Consider the following 20,521-nt stretch of genomic DNA (forward strand, 5'->3'; position numbering starts at 1 on the left):
CGAGCCCCAGCTCTGGGAGAGGCCTCGGGGGCTAGTGGTTGAGGGGAGGGGGATCAGGACTCCTGGGTTCGAGCCCCAGCTCTGGGAGAGGCCTCGGGGGCTAGTGGTTGGGGGGAGGGGGATCAGGACTCCTGGGTTCGAGCCCCAGCTCTGGGAGAGGCCTCGGGGGCTAGTGGTTGAGGGGAGGGGGATCAGGACTCCTGGGTTCGAGCCCCAGCTCTGGGAGAGGCCTCGGGGGCTAGTGGTTGGGGGGAGGGGGATCAGGACTCCTGGGTTCGAGCCCCAGCTCTGGGAGAGGCCTCGGGGGCTAGTGGTTGAGGGGAGGGGGATCAGGACTCCTGGGTTCGAGCCCCAGCTCTGGGAGAGGCCTCGGGGGTTAGTGGTTGGGGGGAGGGGGATCAGGACTCCTGGGTTCGAGCCCCAGCTCTGGGAGAGGCCTCGGGGGCTAGTGGTTGGGGGGAGGGGGATCAGGACTCCTGGGTTCGAGCCCCAGCTCTGGGAGAGGCCTCGGGGGTTAGTGGTTGGGGGGAGGGGGATCAGGACTCCTGGGTTCGAGCCCCAGCTCTGGGAGAGGCCTCGGGGGCTAGTGGTTGAGGGGAGAGGGATCAGGACTCCTGGGTTCGAGCCCCAGCTCTGGGAGAGGCCTCGGGGGCTAGTGGTTGAGGGGAGGGGGATCAGGACTCCTGGGTTCGAGCCCCAGCTCTGGGAGAGGCCTCGGGGGTTAGTGGTTGGGGGGAGGGGGATCAGGACTCCTGGGTTCGAGCCTCAGCTCTGGGAGAGGCCTCGGGGGCTAGTGGTTGGGGGGAGGGGGATCAGGACTCCTGGGTTCGAGCCCCAACTCTGGGAGAGGCCTCGGGGGTTAGTGGTTGGGGGGAGGGGGATCAGGACTCCTGGGTTCGAGCCCCAGCTCTGGGAGAGGCCTCGGGGGTTAGTGGTTGGGGGGAGGGGGATCAGGACTCCTGAGTTCGAGCCCCAGCTCTGGGAGAGGCCTCGGGGGTTAGTGGTTGGGGGGAGGGGGATCAGGACTCCTGGGTTCGAGCCTCAGCTCTGGGAGAGGCCTCGGGGGCTAGTGGTTGGGGGGAGGGGGATCAGGACTCCTGGGTTCGAGCCCCAACTCTGGGAGAGGCCTCGGGGGCTAGTGGTTGGGGGGAGGGGGATCAGGACTCCTGGGTTCTAGCCCCAGCTGTGGGAGAGGCCTCGGGGGTTAGTGGTTGGGGGCAGGAGGATCAGGACTCCTGGGTTCGAGCCCCAGCTCTGGGAGAGGCCTCGGGGGTTAGTGGTTGGGGGGAGGGGGATCAGGACTCCTGAGTTCGAGCCCCAGCTCTGGGAGAGGCCTCGGGGGCTAGTGGTTGAGGGGAGGGGGATCAGGACTCCTGGGTTCGAGCCCCAGCTCTGGGAGAGGCCTCGGGGGCTAGTGGTTGGGGGGAGGGGGATCAGGACTCCTGGGTTCGAGCCCCAGCTCTGGGAGAGGCCTCGGGGGCTAGTGGTTGGGGGGAGGGGGATCAGGACTCCTGGGTTCGAGCCCCAGCTCTGGGAGAGGCCTCGGGGGCTAGTGGTTGGGGGGAGGGGGATCAGGACTCCTGGGTTCGAGCCCCAGCTCTGGGAGAGGCCTCGGGGGCTAGTGGTTGGGGGGAGGGGGATCAGGACTCCTGGGTTCGAGCCCCAGCTCTGGGAGAGGCCTCGGGGGTTAGTGGTTGGGGGGAGGGGGATCAGGACTCCTGGGTTCGAGCCCCAGCTCTGGGAGAGGCCTCGGGGGTAAGTTGTTGGGGGGAGGGGGATCAGGACTCCTGGGTTCGAGCCCCAGCTCTGGGAGAGGCCTCGGGGGTTAGTGGTTGGGGGGAGGGGGATCAGGACTCCTGGGTTCGAGCCCCAGCTCTGGGAGAGGCCTCGGGGGCCAGTGGTTGGGGGGAGGGGGATCAGGACTCCTGGGTTCGAGCCCCAGCTCTGGGAGAGGCCTCGGGGGCTAGTGGTTGGGGGTGGGGGGGATGGGCGGGGGTCAGGGATACTCTGTGCTCAGGGAAGGTGCAGGCGATGTGGGGGGAAGGACCCATATCAGCCTTTCCCAGGACACTTCCCTCTCTCCCTGCTGCTTATCTCCCCCGCCCCACCCGGGATAATCACGCCCCCCCATGGGGGCTCCCGCCCAATTTCCCCCACTGGGGCCTGCCCGTTAACCCTTTCTGAGCTGGGACAGCAAGAAGAGACTGGGGGTCACCACAGGCTGACGGCCCCCCTCTTGTCACCACAGGGGTCACAGTGGGGTTGGGGGAGCCAGGATCACCAACACTGGGGGGGGATATTAGGGACCCCCCTTAACAGCGGGGGGGGGGAGAAATAAGGCTGGCTGGTTGCTAGGCAACTGCACGGATTGGGGGGCAGGAAACTAGTGGTGAGATGTGAAAGTGTTAAATCTGCTCTTGGCCCAGAGCAGGCACCTGGGGCTGGCTGGGGTGGACCCAGGGGCTCGTTTAAGGACCAGCTGGAGACTCCCAACAGCCAAGGGGAGCCCCCCGGACCCCTCATTCACACCCAGCAACCCAGCCCCGCCCCGGCACAAAGGGGTCAGGCCAGGAGTTAAGCGCTGCCCCTTGGCCGGACAAAGGACGGAGCCAGAATGGTGCCCACCGCAGCTCTGCTGGGTACACGCTCTGGCCTGGCCAGGCTGCCCCATGCACCCCCCAGTGCCACCCTGGGGCCCCACCGAGGCTGCGAGCGGGTGACTAATGAACCTGCTCTGGTGGGATCTGGCTCCTGGGGGGGCACGCAGGGGGCTGGCCGGCCTCTGCTCCAGGGAGCCACCAAGAGAGAGAGGGTGGCTGGTGCCACAGGCCCAGTTCCAGAGTCACGTGGGGCCGGGGGTGCTGCCCCATAAGGGAGTCACCCCCAAACACCCAGCCTGGAGCAGCCCCTGTGGATCCAGGCCAGTGTTTAAAGGACAATGGACCCACAGGCGCAGCCGGGGTGTGATGGGCTCTGGGCCGGGAGAGGATCCCGGGGGGACGGGTCCCCACGGGAAGACAGAGCCCCCGGCCCCAGTGGGCATTGAATAAACTGGGGGTCATGCACCCACGATTCATAGCTGATGGACCCGGCCCCATGCAGCCGGGCACCCCCCAGCGAGGGGCAGGGAGCCTGGCCTGGCACCAGGGAGGCACCATGGGCCCCAGATACCAACCTGGAGGAACCCACGGCATGGCCCTGCGCCAGCCAGCTGCAGAACCCATCTGCCCTCCACCTGATCTATCGTCCCTCCCCACAGGCACCCACCCACCCCCATGCCCTCCCCATCCCTTCCCACCCCCCACCCGCCCCTTGCCCCCTCAATCCATCCCTTCCCACCCATTCCCTTTCCCCCTCTATCCATCCCTTCCCCCCCCACCCGCCCCATGCCCCCTATCCATCCCTTCCCACCTCTCACCCTTCCCCTTGCCCCCCCATCCATCCCTTCCCACCTCCCACCCTTCCCCTTACCCCCCTCTATCCATCCCTTCCCATCTCTCACCTTTCCCCTTGCCCCCCTCTATCCATCCCTCCCCCCCCCCACCGGCCCCATGCCCCCTATCCATCCCTTCCCACCTCTCACCCTTCCCCTTGCCCCCCTCTATTCATCCCTACCCGCCCCATGCCCCCTCTATCCATCCCTTCCCACCTCCCACCCACCTGCCCCCATGCCCCTCTCTATCCGCTGCTGGCAGAGCTGGGGCAGGGCTGTGACGGGCAGGAAGCAGGGGGTGGCTGCCAGACCCTGGGGATCTCTCTGGGGCTCAGGCTCCCAGCCGGGGTCCGTTGCCCCCTCCCACCCCGGAGTCCTCCTTCCCCCCACAGTGGCCTGGGGGCGAGCGTCTCGCTGCCCTTGTGGCCCTGGGCACGCAGCTCCCAGCGTCAGCCGTAGCGAGGGGGACGTGGGACCCCAGGAGCCAACCCCTCCTCTGTCCCCATCCCCCCAAGGTCCAATCCTGATTCAGTTCCAGGCCCCAGCCTGAGGGTGGGGGGTGACTGAGGGCCCAATTCTGGAGCGGGGGGGGGGGGTGGTACATCCACCAAATACCCGATCCTAGGCTGGGGGGGGGGGTTGCGGACCCCCTGATCCTGGGGTTGCAAAGGGCTGAAGTGGGGACTCCCCACACCTACACACAAAGCTGCGGAGGGGAATGAGACCCCAACGCTCCCTCCCTGCCCCCTCCTGGCAGCCCCCCCGCCCCTGCCCCCACCCACCCAGAGTGAGGTTCATCTCCCCAGCATTGTCACGGCAACCAGTGGGCGAGGCTGAAAAAGCAGCAGCACCCCCAACATGCATCAGCCTAGAGCCCCACCAATCCCCCACCCAGGGCCCTCCAAGGTCCAGCTGGAGACTCCCAACAGCCAAGGGGAGCCCCCCGGACCCCTCATTCACACCCAGCAACCCAGCCCCGCCCCGGGACGGGGGATCAACCAGCTGCAAAAAATGAAGGGGCAATGGGGGGGGAGGGTGTGACGAAGTGGGACTGTTCTTAATGTTTCCTCTGAATAGTGTGGGGGTGCCTCAGTTTCCCCTAGGCAGTTCTTAAGTATCTAGGGGGTGGAGTAAGGGTGTATGATCATTGCAGAGCCCTAGAGGGCAGGTGTGTGCAGGAGTCTGGACACAGAGAATGGCCGACACCCTGTTTCCTGGCAACTGATGGCCTGGGCCCTTCCCCCCTGCAAGGTGAGAGCTGAAGGGTTGGAGAACAAAGGGATCCGGTGACCTCCTGGCCCGGGAAAGGAACAAAGCCCAGAGGAGGAGGGGCTGGAGGGGGTTTCAGTTTGGGGCTGGCTGGGACATGGAGTGAAGTGCAGACGTGGTTGTCTGGCTCACTGCCCCCCAGAATGGACCCAGCTGAGGGGTCCCGTTCTCTGCACCTGCAAGCTCTGTTTTAGACCATGTTCCTGTCGTCTAATAAACCTTCTGTTTTACTGGCTGGCTGAGAGTCACGTCTGACTGCGAAGTTGGGGTGCAGGACCCTCTGGCTTCCCCAGGAGCACCGCCTGAGCGGACTCGCTGTGGGAAGCGCACGGAGGGGCAGAGGATGCTGAATGCTCCGAGATCAGATCCAGGAAGGTGGAAGCTGTGTGAGCTGCGTGTCCTGAAGACAGGCTGCTCACAGAAAGGCGACTGCCCCAGAGTCCTGACTGACTTCATGGGGAGCAGTTCCAGAGCATCGCCCAGGAACTCCGTGACAGAGGGAATTTCAATCTTCTGGGGCTGCTGGGAAAATCGCTTGCCCCCCATCTCCACCCCCTACTAACACCAGCTTGCCCCAGATACCCCCAGGGTGTGGGGCAGAACAGACCATCAGACCATGGTTTGCTCTACTCAGAGGGATTTATTGGAAGAAGGGCCCGCAGGGGCCGGAACATCCAGGATTCAGAGCCCCCCCTCGGCTGATTGCTAGGGAGCAGCGAGAGAGGGGAAGCCCCAGCACAGATCCCACCCCTTGGCGGGGACCTCTCCCAGGAGCGCTGGCCCCATCCAGGTCCCCGTGGATCGCCTGCCCCCCAAACCCCTCTTCCCAGGAGCAGGGCAGCTGGGGTGTGATGAAGTGGGACTGTTCTTAATGGTTCCTCTGAATAGTGTGGGGGTGCCTCAGTTTCCCCGATGCAGTTCTTAAGTATCTAGGGGGTGGGATAAGGGTGTATGATCATTGCAGAGCCCTAGAGGGCAGGTGTCTCTAGGGGTCTGGACACAGACAATGGCCAACAACACCCTGTTTCCTGGCCACTGATGGCCTGGGCCCTTCCCCCCTGCAAGGTGAGAGCTAAAGGGTTGGAGAACAAAGGAATCCGGTGACCTCCTGGCCCCGGAAAGGGACAAAGCCCAGAGGAGGAGGGGCTGGAGGGAGTTTTAGTTTGGGGCTGGCTGGGACATGGAGTGAAGGGCAGACGTGGTTGTCTGGCTCACTGCCCCCCCAAAATGGACCCAGCTGAGGGGTCCTGTTCTCTGCACCTGCAAACTCTGTGTTAGACCATGTTCCTGTCGTCTAATAAACCTCTGTTTTACTGGCTGGCTGAGAGTCACATCTGACTGCGGAGCTGGGGGGCAGGACCCTCTGGCTCCCCCAGGACCCCGCCTGGGCGGACTCACTGGGGGAAGCGCACGGAGGGGCAGAGGAGGCTGAATGCTCCAGGGTCAGACCCAGGACGGTGGAAGCCGGGTGAGCTGTGTGTCCTGCAGACAGGCTGCTCCCAGAGAGGAGACTTCCCCAGAGTCCTGCCTGGCTTCAGAGGGAGCAGTTCCAGAGCATCGCCCGGGGACTTCGGGACACGGGGGAAGCCCGGCCCTCAGCACAGCCGATCCTCGCGTCTCCGGTGCCCCACGGCATGCTTGGCACTCCTGGCTGCTGGGCGGGACGGGGGGGCAGGCTGGGAGGTGCCCATACCCAGGGACTGACGGGTGGGGGGGGAGTTGGGAGAGCCCAGCTGAGGGTTGTTTCCCTGTCACCCTTTCCCTGCTGGCATGGGGGGGGATAGTATAGATCCCCAGAGTCTTGGTGACCCCTATGGGTCAAGACAATGGGGGGCCCAGTGCACAGCAGCCTGGGGAGGGGCCAACAGGGGGCGCAGGGAGGAGCGGGATGTGCAGCCAGTCAGGGGGCGGGGGAGCTGGGGAACGAAGCAGGGGGCTCTGGGGGTGGAGATCAGGGGGGAGGCTGCCGGGGGGAGGTGCTAGGATGGGGGGGGCTGGGGGCAGGGAGTGAGGAGAGCAGGGAGCGTGGGGGGGTGGCCTGGCTGCGGGGTGCAGGGGGTAAAAGGGGCTCTAGGGGGGAGGGGAGTGGGGGCTCCGTGGTTAGGGCAGGGCTGTGGGGGAGGGGAGTGGGGGCTCTGTGGGCAGGGCTGGGTGGGGGCAGGCGGGGGCTGGGGGGGCCTTTCCGGCGCAGGACGAAGTTGAAGTCAGCGGCTGGATTCATGGCGTAGAAGGCGTTGGCCCCGTCGGGGATCAGCAGCTCTGGGGGGGGGGGGGCACAATGATACTGGAGACCCCCCCAGCTGGTCCCCTTCTCCAGGAACACCCCCTGCTCCCCCCCGCAAGGTCCCCCCACCTGGTCCTCTGCTCCAGCAATACCCCCTGCCCCTCCCCAACACCACCTTCCCCCCATGACCTCATCCTCCCCCCCCACGTGCTCCCCCCACCTGGTCCTCTTCTCCAGAAACACCCCCTGCCCCTCCCCCCACACCCAGCATGCTCTCCCCCCACCTGTGACACCTCCCCACCCCCCATGCTCCCCCACCCCGCCCTCTGCTCCCCATCCCAGCCGTGCCCCCCTCACCTCGGCCGCCCCCCAGCAGCTGCAGGAGCTGGAAGTCTCCAGGCTGGGTCCCTTCCAGGCTGTGTTTCTGAAGGGCGCGCAGCACCACGGCTGGGGTCTTGTCCTGGCTGGTCAGCTGGGGGGCAGCGGGGGGCACAGGATCAGCGTGGGGGGCAGAGACAGGCACAGGGGGGGGTGGAGGACAGGCTGGGGGAGGGGGCGGCACATGCAGGGGTGGGGAGGAGGGCAGAGACGGAGTGGGGCCCAAAGGGGCGGGGCCAGGCCCCAGCCCCGCCCAGAGGCAGGACCCCCAGCCCCCCCTCACCAGGATGCTCTTGTAGAGGTTGCCGTGGGCGTTCTCCATGCTGACCCGCACGATGCACGAGTCTGCCCCCTGCTGGTTGTAGAGGGGCGAGCAGGGGCGGCGGGCGAGGGGGGAGGACGGCTCCTCGGGGGGGCAGGTGCTCAATGGCAGCTCCAGCAGGCTCTGTGCCAGGGCGGGGGGAGAAACAGGAGCTGGTGAGCGAGCAGGGATAGAACCCAGGAGTCCAGGCTCCCAGCCCCGCCCTCCCCCCAACTCTAACCACTGCACCCCACTCCCCTCCCAGAGCTGGAGGGAGAACCCAGGAGTCCTGGCTCCCAATCCTCCCTCCCTCTGCTCTAACCCCGGGAGCCCAGCGGGCACTGGCCTTTGCACTGGGACAGCCCATCCCCAGCTACCCCCAGTCAGGTCTGAGCCACCCCAGCACACCTCCCCCCGGCACCCCACAGTACCTTGCAGAGGGCCCCCCCCATCTCTGGGGAGCAGGGGGCACTGGGCCCCTCATCGGCTTCGCAGCTGCTGCCGGTGCCCGAGGGCGAGATGCTGCCCTTTGCAGAGGGCAGCCGGGGGGGCAGGGCCTCGGACCCCAGCAGGAGCCTGAGGGGAGACGGGGGTAAATGAGCAAGAAAGGGGAGAAGGGCTGGGGTGGCTCGAAAGGAGAACCTGCCCCCCAGACATCTCCATCCCCCTCCAGATGCCAATTCCACCCCCACAGAGCAAGACGCCCCCCAACGCCCACCTCCTCCCCCGAATACCCACGGACCCCCTGCCCCTCCCCCATCCCTCGACTGAATGTGGGAATTCTGGTAATAGTTTTATGACCACGAGGTGTGCCTCAGTTTCCCCACTGATTCTGCCTGACCAGCCACTAGTGCCAAGGGACTGACCCCCAGAGGAGAGGCGAGTGAGGCCTGGCCAAGAGCTGCCCCCTGGCAACCCCAGGAGCCGAGCAGGATCAACCCCTCTGAACAGGGGATGCAGGATGCCGACGGGAACCCCCATGGGAAACTGAGGCAGGTTGGTCAGGGGCAGGAGGGTGACCTGGCCTCCTGCCCCTGCCATGCCAGGGCCATCCCCACACCTCCCGAGCAGGGCTCCTGGCTCCCCTCGCTCAGGTTGTGTGTGGGGGGGCTGCTCACAGGGAGACGGACGTTTGGACAGACAGACTCCCCCGCTGGGATCGTCCCGTCCGGCCTTTCGCGGAGCCCAGGCCAGCTCCGGAGCCGCCTGCCCAGCTGCAGCTTGGGGGCTCTCCGCGGCGGGGGCCCCGGGGGCCACTTACGAGCTGAAGCGTTTGCTGAGGCTGCGTTTCACGCGGGGTGAGCTGGGGCAGGAGTCGGCCGGGGGCTCGATGAGCCGGGAGACCCGGTAGCTGGGGGGGAGCGGATTGGGGGGGTTAGTGCGTGTCCGTTCTCCCCCTCCCCCCCCCCCGCTGCTACTGCGCTCCGTCCGCCATTGAGGGGGACACTCCAGGCAGCTCCCCAGGTGAAACCCGCTCCCCCGCCTCCCGCTGCCCCCGGCCTCCCTCCTACCCCCCCTCCCAGCCGCCTCCCCCACCTCCGTACTGCCCCCCAGCCTCCCTCCTGCCCCCCCTCATGCCCCCTCCCTGGCCTCCCTGCTGCTCCCCGGCCTCCCTCCTGCCCCCCCTCACTGCCCCCTCCCTCGCCTCTGTACTGCCCCCACCCCGGCCTCCCTGCTGCCCCCCTGCCTCTCTCTGCCCCGCTCCCTGCTGGCCCCCGGCCTCTCTCCTGTCCCCCCCTGCCCGCCCCCTCCCCACCGGCCCCCTTCCGGCCCCTTCCCTGCCCGCCCACTGCACTCCCTGCTCCCTGACCACCTCCCTCCTATCCCCGCCCTGCTCCCCCCGAGACCCCCTCCCCACCCCCCGTGATACCTCTGCTCCTCGGAGAGCCGGGCGTGGCGCTGAAAGGTGGCCAGCACGGGGGGGTTGGGGCGCAGGGCGTAGCCCCCACACGACGCCTGCAGCTGCCGGATCCGCAGCAGGATCTCTGCCTCCTGGGCCCGGACATGGGGTGAGACTGGGTTCGGGGCTCCCTCTCTCCCAGCTCCCGTCCCCCACTCCGCCCAGCCTCCTGCCCCCCCCAGCTCCCGTCCCCCTCTCTGCCCAGCTTTCCGTCCCCCCCAGCTCCCGTCCCCCTCTCTGCCCAACTTTCCGTCCCCCCCAGCTCCCATCCCCCTCTCCACCCAGCCTCTCGCCCCCCCCAGCTCCCATCCCCCTCTCCACCCAGCCTCCTGCCCCCCAGCTCCCGTCCCCCCCTCCGCCCAGCCTCCTGCCCCCCCAGCTCCTGTTCCCTACTGCCCCCCAGCCATCCCCCCATCCCCCGTCCTCCTCAGCTCCCATCCGCACCATCTGCCCAGCCGTCCGTCCCCCCAGCTCCCGTCCCCCCCAGCCTCCTGTCCCCATCCCCCTCAGCCTCCCATCCATTCCCCGTGCCCCCCAGCACTCGTCCCGCCACTGCCAGCCTCTTGTCCTCCATCCCCCGCAGCTCCCATCCCCCCATCTGCCCAGCCTCCTGCCCCCCAGCTCCTGGCCCTCATCACCCCCCCAGCCTCTTATCCACCCCTCCAGCTTCCTGTCCCCCATCTCCCCCCCCAGCTCCCATCCCCTGACCCTCCCCACAGCCTCCCACCAATTAATCAGAGATCCCAGGAGTCCTGACTCCCAGCCCCCCGCCCCTTGACCACTAGACCCCACTCCCCTCTGCTCTCCCAGCCAGCTCCCCCGCCCCCCCCCCCCACACACACTCACCTTCCTCCTCTTTTCAAAGTTGATGAGCCCACCCTGGGGGGGAATCAGAGAGAGAACATGAGGGCGGTTGGGGCCCCCCCAGTGTTCACATTAGGTGGTTACCCCAGGAAGGGGCTGGCACTCAAGGGGGGCTGACGAACAATGGGGGTGGGGTGAGATGAGATATGTCCCGGCCCCCGGGGGCAGGATGTGCAGAAGAGCCTCTGGGGGTCTCAGGGGAACAGGCAGCTCGGCCCAAGGGGCCCCTGAGCCGGGCGCTGCGGGGGGGGCACAGCAATGGTGTGAGCCTGGGGAGACCCCCCCCGACTCACCTCCAGGAAATCCGGCAGCGCCGTGTCCAGCATCACCAGATCCGTCAAGAAGGTGCCGAGGTACGGAACCGTGGCCGGGGGGGGCGCCTGGAGGGGGGAGGATCCGGGTCACCCACCGGCTCTGCCAGCGCCCCTCACTCCCAACCCGCAGCCCCCTGCTAGCCCAGCCCTGGGCTCCCCTCCCCCAGCCCAGGGAGTCACTCGCTGAGTCGCTTTGCGGGCTCCGTCGGGGGCACCCCAGGCAGCGTCTCCCTGGGCAGGGGCCCAGCGGAAAGAAACCTTTGACGGGCGCCGCCGGTACACGGAGCAAAATCCCACTGCCGGGGGCACGGTGACCCCCACCCCGCCCCCTGCCCAGCTTCCTGCCCCCTGCAGCATGACATCCCCTGGCAAGCCCCCACCTTTCACCAACCCCCACCCTCCCGCAGCACAGCACCCCCTGCCGAGCCCCCTACCCTGCTCCCTGGGGCGCAGCACCCCACAGCATGGCCCCCATGCCAGGTACCTGCAGCAGGATTTCCCGGCAGCTCAGGTGGTTCTTGTCATCGGAGAAGATCTGCGAGAGCTTCCGGAAGATGCCCATGGTGTCCCTGGGGGGAACCAAGGCAGAGCTCTCTCCATGCATGCACCCCCGATCCCCATCCCCATCGGCCCCGGCACCCCCGATCCCCGGCCCCACTGCCCCTGGTCCCCGGCCCATCAATCCCTGGCCCCATCGGCCCCGGCACCCCTGATCCCCGGCCCCATCAGCCCAGGCACCCCCAATCCTCAGCCCCCGATCCCTGCCCCCACCCACCCTGGCACCCCTGATCCCCACCCCCATCTGCCCCAGCACCCCTGATCCTCACCCCCAATCCCCACCCATCCCCGGCACCTCCAATCCTCAACCCCCAATCCCAGCACCCACCAATCCCTGGTCCCTGCATCGTCCTGACACTATCCCCACCCCAGCACCCCTAATCCTCTCACCCCCCCAATCCCTCGCCCACCCACTGAACCCCATCCTGGCAGCCTCCCCAGCACGCCCTGACCCCCGCCCATAGCACCCCCCAGGGTCACCAGGACCCTCTGGACCCCACTCCCCACCGTGAGCCCCAACCCAACAGCATTGGCTCTTGGGGACAAGTCCCACGCTCTGGAAGGCGGGACTTCCTGGATTAGCCCTGGCCATCCCAGCCGCGCCTTTGGGGAATGCTGGTCAGGTTGCATGGAGCCAAACTCACCCCCTAGCTCTCCCCACCAAGCCGAAGGGGGGCAGGCCGTGAGAGCTGGACAGCCCCCGCCCCCTGCGCTTGTCTCCCGCCCCCTCCATTCAGCCCCCCCCGGCTCTCACCGGCTGACGGCAGCCCAGGTCCTCTTGAGCCGGTGCACAGGGCTGGACTGCAGGGCGGAGATCACGGCTCGCAGGGAGGAGAAGTTACGCAGAAAGTAGCAGTGCTGGGCGGGAGGGGAGTCAGTGGGATCCAGCTGCCCCCCCCCCCCCCCGATCTGCCCCCCAACCCCCGAGGCCGGCACACATCCAGTTACTACTGGACTCCCTCCCCCAGCCCCTGCTGGCCTGGATTCCCCCCAACCTCCCGTAAGTGCCCCTCACCTTCCCCCGCACCCCACTGGGCCCGCACGGCCCCGCCTCCAACCCCCACCCCCTCAGCTGTCCCCTGCCCCCACCTGGGCGATGGTGACCCACTTCTCCAGCAGCCAGGCTCTCTGCGGCGCACGGAGCTGCACGTCACCCAGCACCGAGGCGACGACGCAGCCGGTGACAGCGTTGAACTGGGCCACGGTGGCGCGGACGCTGGGCGCAGCCCCCTCGCCGGCCTTGCGGTCCCGCTGCGACCACACACAGCCCAGGCAGTGGAAGGGCCGCACCTGCATGAACAGCTCCTGGGGAGGGGGGAGAGGGAGCGGGGAAGGGCCCGTGCTCTGTCCTGGCTCCCAGCACCCCCCTGCTCTAACCACTAGACCCCACTCCCCTCCCAGAGCTGGGGCGAGAACCCAGGAGTCCTGGTTCCCAGCCTCTCCCTGCTCTAAGCCCTAGACCCCACTCCCCTCCCAGAGCTGGGGAGAGAACCCAGGAGTCCTGGTTCCCAGCCTCTCCCTGCTCTAAGCCCTAGACCCCACTCCCCTCCCAGAACTGGGGAGAGAACCCAGGAGTCCTGGTTCCCAGCCTCTCCCTGCTCTAAGCCCTAGACCCCACTCCCCTCCCAGAGCTGGGGAGAGAACCCAGGAGTCCTGGTTCCCAGCCTCTCCCTGCTCTAAGCCCTAGACCCCACTCCCCTCCCAGAGCTGGGGAGAGAACCCAGGAGTCCTGGTTCCCAGCCTCTCCCTGCTCTAAGCCCTAGACCCCACTCCCCTCCCAGAGCTGGGGAGAGAACCCAGGAGTTCTGCCCCTCGGGGCCCCTGCTCTAACTCCTAGGCTATGCTCTCTTGGGAGCTCTGGCCCCCCTCCCCCAGCCCCCCACTTACTATGTCCATTAGCGTGAGCTGCTCGGCCACCTCCTCCACACTGAACGACAGGAGATCAGGGGGCTCCCTGCAGCCCTCTGGCCCCCCCTTGCCCCCCAGCGCCAGCGGACCAGCCCCAGGGGATTCACAGCCTGCAGGGGAGACAGCGCCGGGCATCAGACCAGCCGGCTGCACAGGGGCCTGCAAGGGGGACAGGCACTCAGGGGTCCCAGCCAAGGGATGAGTGGAGGAGGGGATAAGATGGACAGACAGACGAGGGGCTGCAGCCAGGGGACAGGTGGTGGTGGAGGAAGAGCCAGGAGGGGGACAGGTGCTGGGGGGTTGTAACCAGGGGACAGGCAGAGGTGGGGGTTGTAACCAGGGGACAGCTGGAGGAGGGAGTAACAGGGGCAGGCAGAGGTGTGGGGGAGTGGGAACAGGTGGAGTCAGGGGACAGGCAGAGGCAACAGGGGCAGGGGACAGGCCAAGGCAGGGGTTGTAGCCAGGGAGTGACAGGCGGAGGCAGGGACTGTAGCCAGGGAACAGGTGGAGGCATGGGACAGGCAGAAGCGGGGTTGTAACCAGGGGACAGCTGGAAGTGGGAGTAACAGGGGCAGGCAGAGTTGAGGGTAGTGAGAACACGTGGAGGCAGGGGACAGGCGGAAGTGGGGGTTGTAGCCGGGGGCAGGTGGAGGCAGAGGACAAGCCGAGGCAGGGGTTGTAGCCAGGGGACAGGCAGAGGCAGGGGACAGGCAGAGTCGGGGGTTCTAGCCAGGGGGTGACAGGCGGAGGCAGGGACTGTAGCGAGGGAACAGGTGGAGGCACGGGACAGGCAGAGGTGGGGTTGTAGCCAGGTTCAGGCCGAGGCGGGGGTTATAGCCAGGGGACAGGCGGAGGCCGAGGACAGGCAGAGGCGGGGGTTGTAGCCAGGGGACAGGTGGAGTCGGGGGTTGTAGCCAGGGGACAGGCGGAGTCGGGGGTTGTAGCCAGGGGTTGGGGGGGACAGGCAGAGGCAGGGCTTGTAGTCTGGAGTCTCTTACCCTCAGGCTCCACCTGTTCATCTCCTGGCTCCTCCTGAAAGCCCTGCAGTAGCCCTTCGGCCCGCGCACACCCCTCCGAGCCCGGGGCTGCCTGGCGCAGATAGCCATGGAGCTGGCGCAGGCTGGGGTGCTGGGGGGGCTCCCGGAAATCCTCGGGGTGATCACGCAGCCACAGCTCCAGCACCTGCAGCACAGACCTGGGGGGAAGGGGGGGGGGACAGTCCTGACAAGAGGAGGCCCCTCCCCTCTGGATCTGGGGGCATCCCTGTAACCCCAGGAGCTGGTGTGAGACCCCCCAACCCAAAGCAGCCCCCTTCCCTGGCCCGGGTGGGTGAGGGCCCCCACCACGAGGACCAGACTGCAGGGTTCTCGCCTCCCAGCATGCCCAGAGACCAGCCCCCAGGGCTCACCTGTCAGGGTGGGGGGATCCTAGTGCTCCCATCAGGGATGGGGGAATCCCAGCACACGTACCCCGAGGCTTACCTGTCAGGGGTGGGGGGAGCCGAGTGATCACCTGTCAGGGTGAGGGGATCCCAGCGCCACCCCGGGCTCACCTGTCGGGGTCAGGGGATCCCAGCACACACACCCCCAGCTCACCTGTCGGGGTCGGGGGATCCCAGCACCTCCCCGGGCTCACCTGTCGGGGTGGGCGGATCCCAGCACCCCCTGGGCTCACCTGTTGGGGTGGGGGGATCCCAGTGCTGTCCCAGGCTCACCTGTCAGGGTGGGGGGATCCCAGCACACACACACCCAGCTCACCTGTCAGGGTGGGGGATCCCAGCAGCCTCCCCGGGCTCACCTGTCGGGGTGGGGGGATCCCAGCACACACACCCGCAGCTCACCTGTCGGGGCCCAATGGCAGCAGCAGCTCCAGCACGCAGCCGGGAGTGGCGAAGGCGCGGTAGGTGGCCAGGAAGCTGGGGAGGTAGCCAGGGTCGCCCTCTGCGTGGGCAGAGACCAGGCCTCTCACCAGCTGGGGCAAGGTCCCGGCACGCAGCCGGCGCAGCTTGCAGGTGCGGTACTGGACGAAGGGGCAGGGGGGGCCAACTCCAGCCTGCGGGGGGGGGGCAGGGAGAGAGGGATGGGCAGAGAGAGGGATGGATGGAGTGTGAGAAATAGATTGGATGGAGTGAGAGGGAGGAGTGAAGGAGATAGATAGAGAGATAGATAGATAGATAGATAGAAGGGGTGCATGGGGATAGATAGATAGATAGATAGATAGATAGATAGATAGATAGATAGAAGGGGTGCATGGGGATAGATAGATAGATAGATAGATAGATAGATAGATAGATAGATAGAGGGGGTGGGGGATAGATAGATGGGGTAGGAGGGATAGATAGATAGACAGATAGAAGGGGTGCATGGGGATAGATAGATAGATAGATAGATAGATAGATAGATAGATAGAAGGGGTGCATGGGGATAGATAGATAGATAGAAGGGGTGCATGGGGATAGATAGATAGATAGATAGATAGATAGATAGATGGGGTGCATGGGGATAGATGGATAGATAGATAGATAGATAGATAGATAGATAGATAGATAGATAGATAGATAGAGGGGGTGGGGGATAGATAGATGGGGTAGGAGGGATAGATAGATAGACAGATAGAAGGGGTGCATGGGGATAGATAGATAGATAGATAGATAGATAGATAGATAGAAGGGGTGCATGGGGATAGATAGATAGATAGATAGATAGATAGATAGATAGATAGAAGGGGTGCATGGGGATAGATAGATAGATAGATAGATAGATAGATAGATAGATAGATAGAAGGGGTGCATGGGGATAGATAGATAGATAGATAGATAGATAGAGGGGGTGGGGGGATAGATAGATGGGGTAGGAGGGATAGATAGATAGACAGATAGAAGGGGTGCATGGGGATAGATAGATAGATAGATAGATAGAAGGGGTGTATGGGGATAGATAGATAGATAGAAGGGGTGCATGGGGATAGATAGATAGATAGATAGATAGAGGGGGTGGGGGGATAGACAGGTATGGAGAGATCGAGACAGAGGGAATAGAAGGAATAATTACATCACCCCAGCCTCTTTCCCTCCTTCAGGATACCAAAAGGCTCCACTGGCCTGAGATGCAGCCCCCTCTTGGGTGGGATGTGGGGGGCTGTTTATACAGGGACCCCGCACTCGGCGCTGAGATGCAGCCCACTCTTGGGTGGGGCCCAAGGGCCGTTTATACAGGGACCCCTCGCTTGGCGCTGAGATGCAGCCCCCTCTTGGGTGGGATGTGGGGGGCTGTTTATACAGGGACCCCGCACTGGGCGCTGAGATGCAGCCGCCTCTGGGGTGGAGCACAGGGGCTGTTTATAACCAAGCTGCGCACTCGCTCCCAGAGAAAATGTAGGCGAGAAAATGACCCAGTGTCATGGCCCAGCGCCCCCTGCTGGGCCTCCCGCCCCCTGCAGCACCAGGGTTAAGCTCTGGGATCCCCCATGCAGGTGCTGACTGGGTCCAGCCCCACTTGGCATAGGCGAGCTGACAGGCCCCTGGCAGAGCCCCCCCTACCAGCAGGCAGGGTCCCCCGTTGGCCGCAGGGTCCGCCCTCACCCGCTGCAGGGTGATGCTGTAGATGGCCCCGTCTTCCACCTCTTCACCCCACTGCTGGAGGGGCTCCTGCGGGGGAGAATAGACCAGGCCGTGGGCCCAGCCAGCCCCCGACACACACAGAGATGGGAGATGTGGCTGAGGTGCTGGGAATCAGGACACCTGGGTTCTGCCCCAGTTCTGGGAGGACAGTGGGATCTAGTGGTTAGAGCGGGGGGGGGGGGGGCTCGGAGCCAGGACTCCTGGATTCTCTCCCCGGCTCTGCCACAGATGTGATATGTGATCCTGGGTGAATCCCTTTCACCTCTTGGTGCCTCAGTTTCCCCCACATATGATACACCTATCAGAGGAGCCCTGTCCCTGAAACCTGGGGATGCAAATGCAACTTCTAAAGGTTTCCCCTGGGGGGGGGTAGGATTAAGGGGTCCCCTCACCCTACCCCCAGTACAGCCATCAGGCTCGGGTGCTGGCAGCTCTGGGGCTGAAGGACCGTGGTGCAGTATCGCTCCCTGCCTGCAGGCAGCCCCCGGCACTCCACCTGACCCCCCAGCACCCCCTACAGGGGGTGCTGAATCCACATCCCTACGGGACGGATGGAGAAACTGAGGCACAACGCAGCTTTGGAATAGACTAAACTCCGGAGTCTGGACTCCCAGACCCCTGCTGAAGGGGGGAGGAGCAGGGGCCACCCATTGTACAACCCCCCACCCCTCACCGGAGGGGGGGAGGAGTGGGAGTGGCACGAGGGGGGCAGAGTGCTCTGGGGCTCCGGCTGCCCTGAACAACCCCCATCCGCCCCCCCTCATTTCCACCCGCGGCTCCAGGAGCCAGAGTGGAGCCGCCCAACCGGTCCAGCAAGGTCAGCCTCCCCCCGCGCCACAAGGGGCCCTGCTGCCCCTGCCCCCCTCCCTCCGCCCTGCCCCCCACCCCAGCTGGTTGGGGGGCTGCCATCCCAGTGGGCGCAAGTCGCGTTCTCCCCCCTCAGCTCGGGGAGGTGGGGCTGGTGTCCGGCACCCTGATCCCCGTGGGACGCGGCCACCTGGGAGGGGGGTGAGGTCTCCAGTCCCCCCGAGCCGCCCGCCCCCCATGTCCGTTCGGTGCCCCGCGTTCGCAGGGAGCTGGGGGGGTCTCAGCCCAGGCCCTAGCAGGGCAGGCGCCCCCCGGGCACCCAGCGCCCCTTCCCACCCCCCCGGGCACCCAGCGCCCCTTACCCCCTCCGGGCAGCCATGTGCCCCCCTTCCCACCGGCCCCTGGGTACCTAACGCCCCCCGGGCACCCAACGGCCCCCCTTCCCACCACCCCCGGGGCACCCAGCGCCTCTTACCCCTCCCGGGCACCAAGCGCCCCCTTCCTACCCCCCCCCCGGGCACCCAGCGCCTCCCGCTCAGTCGAGGGACCGACCCCCAGGGCTGATGTCTCTGGCCTGTGCTGGGCGGGGGGTTCGAGTCCCCGGCGCGGCGTTACCATGGGGCGCTCCAGGGCCCGATCGCGGCGTCCGCCCTTGACTCGGCGGCGCCGGGAAGGTCTCTCGGCTGCAGCCCCGGGCGGGAGGGGCTGGGCCACGGAGGGAGGGGGGGTAGCGCAGCCTGGGCACAAGGGGCCCCTCCCCCAAACCAAGGGGGGCGGGAAAGCGACGCAGGGAGCGCCTGGGACATAGAGTCCCGGCCCCTGAGACCCAACCACCCCCGTGGGGGAGACGGGGGGCTTGGAAGCGGTGCTGTGGGAGTTGCCCCGCCTCTCGCTGCAGCCCCCCAGGGGCTGTGGGGTGCCCAGTGCAGGCTCAGCGCCCTGGAGCGAGAGGGGGGCCAGGAGTGGGGCAGCCAGGGGGACCTGAGAGCTGGGGCCGGCCCAGCCAGGAAGGAGGACAGGGTTAGGGTAAAGTCTAGTAGCTGGAGCGGGGTGGGAGGGGAGCCAGGACTCCTGGGTTCTCTCCCTGGTTGCAGCAGGGGCTGGGGCAGGACACGGGCAGGTCCCCACCCCAGCAGAACTCTCTGGTGCACCTGAAACGTCACTGGCCCCGTCTCTCCACCCCCTCCGACTCCAGGCAGGGGGAGCCGGGTGGGCAGCAGGGGGCTGTGGGTTGGGACTGAGGAGCATCGGCGGGGCTGTGGGGCAGGGGAATGGGCCCCAGGGGGCGGGGTAGGAGGGGGCTGTGGGTTGGGACTGAGGGGCACCGGCGGGGCTGTGGGGCAGGGGAATGGGCCCCAGGGGGCGGGGTAGGAGGGGGCTGTGGGTTGGGACTGAGGGGCACCGGCGGGGCTGTGGGGCAGGGGAATGGGCCCCAGGGGGCGGGGTAGGAGGGGGCTGTGGGTTGGGACTGAGGGGCACCGGCGGGGCTGTAACGTCGGGGGGGGGGTCCAGAGTTGCGATTGACACTGGACAGTTAGGGGGAGCGGCTGAGTTTCTGGTGTTTCAGTGTCCCCGGAGCAGGTGCCCCCCAGGGGTCACAGCTCTGGCAATCCGGGCTGGGGGGCAGGAAAGTTGCCAGGGCCGAGGTGTGGCAGGAGGGGGCCGTGTCCCCGTGGGCCCCGCCCCCCAGTGCCGCTCACTGCCCAGGGGGGAGCCACTCCCGTGGGCCACTGGCACAGCTGATCCCCCTCGCCAGCCTCTCCTGAGGGGCACTGGGATGATTTTGGGGTACGGCTGCTGGAGGGGGACGTCCCATTCCAGCCTGGCTTCCCCTCTCTGTCTGGGGCAGCCCCTGTTTGGCACCCCTTGCTGGAGAGCCCTCGCCGCCCTCTGTGCCCCCAACAGCGCTGCACCGGGGTCGGTATCATGCTGGGCATAGGACAATCCCTGCCCCCCGGCAGCTGGAGGACGCAGCCTTGGCAACGGCCCCGCTCCCAGGGCCACTCGCCCAGCAGCACGGAGCGGGTGGCAGATCCGCCTCCAAGAGGAGCGGTTACAAGCCCCCCTTTCTGATGAGGGGAAACTGAGGCACAAGATGGCAAAGGGTGTCGGCGGTGGCTGAGTGGGGTTTGGCAGCTAGGAAGGCTGGCTCTCTGGGATCAGAGTCTGGGGCCAGGATGTGGGGGGACGGAGATTCTGGCTCCTGGGGCTGCAGTGAAGCAGAGCCCAGTGGGGATCAAATCTTTGCCACTCGCGCCCCCCCACCCACCCCCGGTCCATGCAGGGGCTGCAGCCAAGGGAGGGGGGCTCTTGGTTTCTGCAGCCAACCCCAGGGCAGCACTAGGGGGCGCTGTGCTGCAGGGAGCAGGGCAGGGGCTCAGCAGGGGATGCCCTCCCTCCCTGCAGTCAGCACTGGCCCCAGGGGGGCGTTAGGGGGCGCTGTGCTGTGGGGGGGCTCGGCAGGGGGCGCTCTCCCCCCGCAGTCAGCACTGGCCCCAGGGGGGCGATAGGGGGCGCTGTGCTGTGGGGGGGCTCGGCAGGGGGCGCTCTCCCCCCACAGTCAGCACTGGCCCCAGGGCGGCGTTAGGGGGCGCTGTGCTGTGGGGGGGCTCGGCAGGGGGCGCTCTCCCCCCGCAGTCAGCACTGGCCCCAGGGCGGCGTTAGGGGGCGCTGTGCTGTGGGGGGGCTCGGCAGGGGGCGCTCTCCCCCCGCAGTCAGCACTGGCCCCAGGGCGGCGTTAGGGGGCGCTGTGCTGTGGGGGGGCTCGGCAGGGGGCGCTCTCCCCCCGCAGTCAGCACTGGCCCCAGGGCGGCGTTAGGGGGCGCTGTGCTGTGGGGGGGCTCGGCAGGGGGCGCTCTCCCCCCGCAGTCAGCACTGGCCCCAGGGGGGCGATAGGGGGCGCTGTGCTGTGGGGGGGCTCGGCAGGGGGCGCTCTCCCCCCGCAGT

At 66.8% G+C, this 20,521-nt stretch overlaps 1 protein-coding gene across 5 annotated transcripts; it reads right to left on the minus strand.

Moving 5' to 3' along the window:
* Window positions 1–5,322: 5,322 nt before the first annotated feature.
* Window positions 5,323–18,589, minus strand: RGL3 (ral guanine nucleotide dissociation stimulator like 3). Of its 5 annotated transcripts, none has more exons than XM_048831958.2 (16): window positions 18,128–18,584; window positions 16,730–16,795; window positions 14,990–15,201; window positions 14,148–14,344; window positions 13,129–13,259; window positions 12,331–12,546; window positions 11,996–12,099; window positions 11,168–11,252; window positions 10,663–10,749; window positions 10,352–10,384; window positions 9,476–9,597; window positions 8,867–8,956; window positions 8,037–8,181; window positions 7,588–7,749; window positions 7,284–7,398; window positions 5,323–6,961 (listed from the first exon to the last, which is right to left on the minus strand). In XM_048831958.2, the coding sequence occupies exons 1-16, from the start codon at window positions 18,191–18,193 to the stop codon at window positions 6,654–6,656; spliced, it is 2,139 nt and encodes a 712-aa protein (XP_048687915.1). In that variant the 5' UTR covers window positions 18,194–18,584; the 3' UTR covers window positions 5,323–6,653. The 5 variants fall into 5 exon arrangements, with proteins under 5 accessions (XP_048687915.1, XP_048687914.1, XP_048687916.1 ...); XM_048831957.2 differs by having other exon boundaries at window positions 16,688–16,795; XM_048831959.2 differs by having other exon boundaries at window positions 16,688–16,795; window positions 18,191–18,580.
* Window positions 18,590–20,521: the final 1,932 nt, after the last annotated feature.

This window comes from Caretta caretta, chromosome 20, assembly GCF_965140235.1.
Source record: "Caretta caretta isolate rCarCar2 chromosome 20, rCarCar1.hap1, whole genome shotgun sequence".
Taxonomy (NCBI): Eukaryota; Metazoa; Chordata; order Testudines; family Cheloniidae; genus Caretta; species Caretta caretta.